The 2,539-nt window shown below is 37.5% G+C and overlaps 1 protein-coding gene across 1 annotated transcript; it reads right to left on the reverse strand.

Annotated features, from left to right (window-relative positions):
* Positions 1 to 1,186: 1,186 nt before the first annotated feature.
* LOC116892760 (formyl peptide receptor-related sequence 4) lies at positions 1,187 to 2,158 on the reverse strand. Its single transcript, XM_032894638.1, has one exon. The coding sequence runs from the start codon at positions 2,156 to 2,158 to the stop codon at positions 1,187 to 1,189; it is 972 nt and encodes a 323-aa protein (XP_032750529.1).
* Positions 2,159 to 2,539: the final 381 nt, after the last annotated feature.

The raw sequence follows: 2,539 nt of genomic DNA on the forward strand, positions 1-2,539 counted from the left end.
CAATGCAGGAACCAATACTGAGGGAGTGAGGATGATTATAGGAAAGGAAGGAAGAAGATGCAAAACACATATGAGATGACTGCTGGTCAATACCGTGCCAGTAATGAGTGGTTTTTTTTATCATGGTTTTTAAAGGCAAGGAAAACAAAGCATGACCAATTCTAGGAAGTTAAACAATGACCATAAATGCCTATGCGGTGAGTTTATGGTACACAATATCTATGTTTGACTAAGGGCATTTCCTTCTGGTTTAGACAGTCTCATAAGAACATATGTGTAAGTGGGGGATCTTGGCAGGATATAGCACATGTCTTAATTAAAAACAAAGATAGATGTTGGCAGATGCATTCATGATTAGTCACAAGTAAGAAGTCAGCTGAAGATAAGTCAGGATGTGCTCCCCAAAGCAGTACATTATCTTCCCTTTGTCTTAAAACTTCCCTGATTCTTTCATGTTTCTAAGATCAATTTGACAATTTAAATGTGCTTCTATATCTCTTACACAACTGCACAAATGTACATACAAAAATTATAAATTTTTCTGAACCCATATCAAATCTTAGGATCTACAAATAAATAAAATGTAATGTGTTTCCTTCTGTTATGGGCATATTCAAACTATGTATATCAATAGTTTATCCCATTTTTGAGCAATGACATAACATTTTCCTTCTTTATGGCACAATATCTTTCTCTTTGTTGATCTGAACCTTGGTCTCATGTGGCCCAGTTTGGGTTGATTCTCAACCTCCATTTGTAACTTGGCTTTGATATGATCCTCCTTTATATGTATCTCAAATGCTAGGATTAAAAACATGTACTACATTGCCATCAAATATTTAATAAAATAATATTTTAGGATTAATATATACTACATTTTATAATCCTTTCAAATATACCTATTTTTTGTCCCTTGTACTGTTCAGCTACCTTAGTCTTAGCCAGCTACAGGCTAAGTTGAAAACTATCAAAAGGAATTAAATTTATCTTTTATTTTTTTTCTTCAAAATCAGAAATCAGAGAATAATTTCTTATAGATTAATACTCAGAAATTTCATGCAAGATAAGTTAAGGCAGAAAGTCCCTATGACCATACTTCTGCCATTTTCTATAGCTCAGAGTCTGCAGTACATAAAGACAAGTTGTTATCTGTGTCATCTTTCAGGACTTAATTTTCCCTCATGGCCTAGTCTTCCCTTAGGGCCCTCTCCAGACTGGCAGACAAAGAATGCATTAGTCTGTCCCTGAATTCCTGACCGAGGAAGACGTAGAGTATTGGGTTGAGGCAGCTGTTAAAGGAGGCTAAGGTGTTTGCTGGGTTAACCAATATATGAATAATACTCAGTGTCTCTTTGTTCAAGATATTGCCTAAAAGCATAACCAATTGAAAAGGGAACCAACAGACAAAGAAGGACACTGCTACAGCAGTGAGGACACGTAAGGGACGGCTGGATTTCACAAAGCCTCTTCTGCAGATCTTGGCAGCCATGAGTCCATAACAGATAGCAATGAAAGACATGGGCATGCTGAATCCAATAATGAAATTGATGATTCCTGAAGCTGTGGTAGCAGTAATAGATACCTTTAACTGCTCCTCAGGGGTTGCAACCCAGGATTCAAATTTAGATATACAGTGCACTTCCCCTCTTGCATCTTTCACTGTAGTCAAGAAGAGAAAATGTGGCAAGGTAAGCAGCAGAGCAAATATCCAAGCTCCAACAACCACTTTCCTGGCCAGACTCACAGTTCGGTGATTCTGAGACCATACTGGGTGCAAGACACAAGTACAGCGATCCATGGCAATGAGAGTAATTAGGAAGATACTTACAAAAAGATTTATGTTTGCAATGATGTGAACCAATTTGCAAAGAAACCAACCAAAAAGCCATTTTCCTCTCATGACCATTGAGATGATCTGAAGTGGTAGAGTAGCCATGAAAGAGAAATCACTCAAAGCCAAGTTCAGATAACAGACAGTGGTCACAGTGTGTGCCATCCGGAACCCAGATACCCAAATCACAAGCCCGTTACCTAGAACACCGAGGACAAAGGTTATACAGAGAACCACTAGTGAGAGGATCCACAGAACTGTAGAGGTGGTAGAATCATAAAACCCAACTTCTGATCCATTCAGAGGCATTGAGATGTTGGCTTCCATCTTGTCTGCACCTGAAAATTTCAACAATGACTGTTTTTCAGATGTGGCACCATCTTGTACAACTTACTCAGATCCCACATCACCTTCTATAACAGAGTACCTATTCTAAGGGTAACAAGTAAGTGTGATTTTCTTTTAAATATCCTTTATGGAAATTTCAGTTCTATACATTAATAAACAGAAATATTGCTTCAAAGAGTGATGAAAAAGGAATCATAAGTTCCAATATCCCTGCTCTGATATTGATCTGAGTATGTACATGATATAGAATGTGTGGAGACATGAGTTTATCATGAGGAGAAAACTGGGCCAATAATATTGTCCATTTATCATGGATTTTCTTTAGCGCTTTGTTCTCAAAAGAAAGAATTCAGCAGAGCA

This window comes from Rattus rattus, chromosome 2 (genome assembly GCF_011064425.1).
Source record: "Rattus rattus isolate New Zealand chromosome 2, Rrattus_CSIRO_v1, whole genome shotgun sequence".
Lineage (NCBI taxonomy): Eukaryota > Metazoa > Chordata > Mammalia > Rodentia > Muridae > Rattus > Rattus rattus.

What these genes read in the sequence shown, in the direction of transcription:
- LOC116892760 (XM_032894638.1), bottom strand. Translation starts at nt 2,158, where the DNA reads ATGGAAGCCAACATCTCAATGCCTCTGAATGGATCAGAAGTTGGGTTT.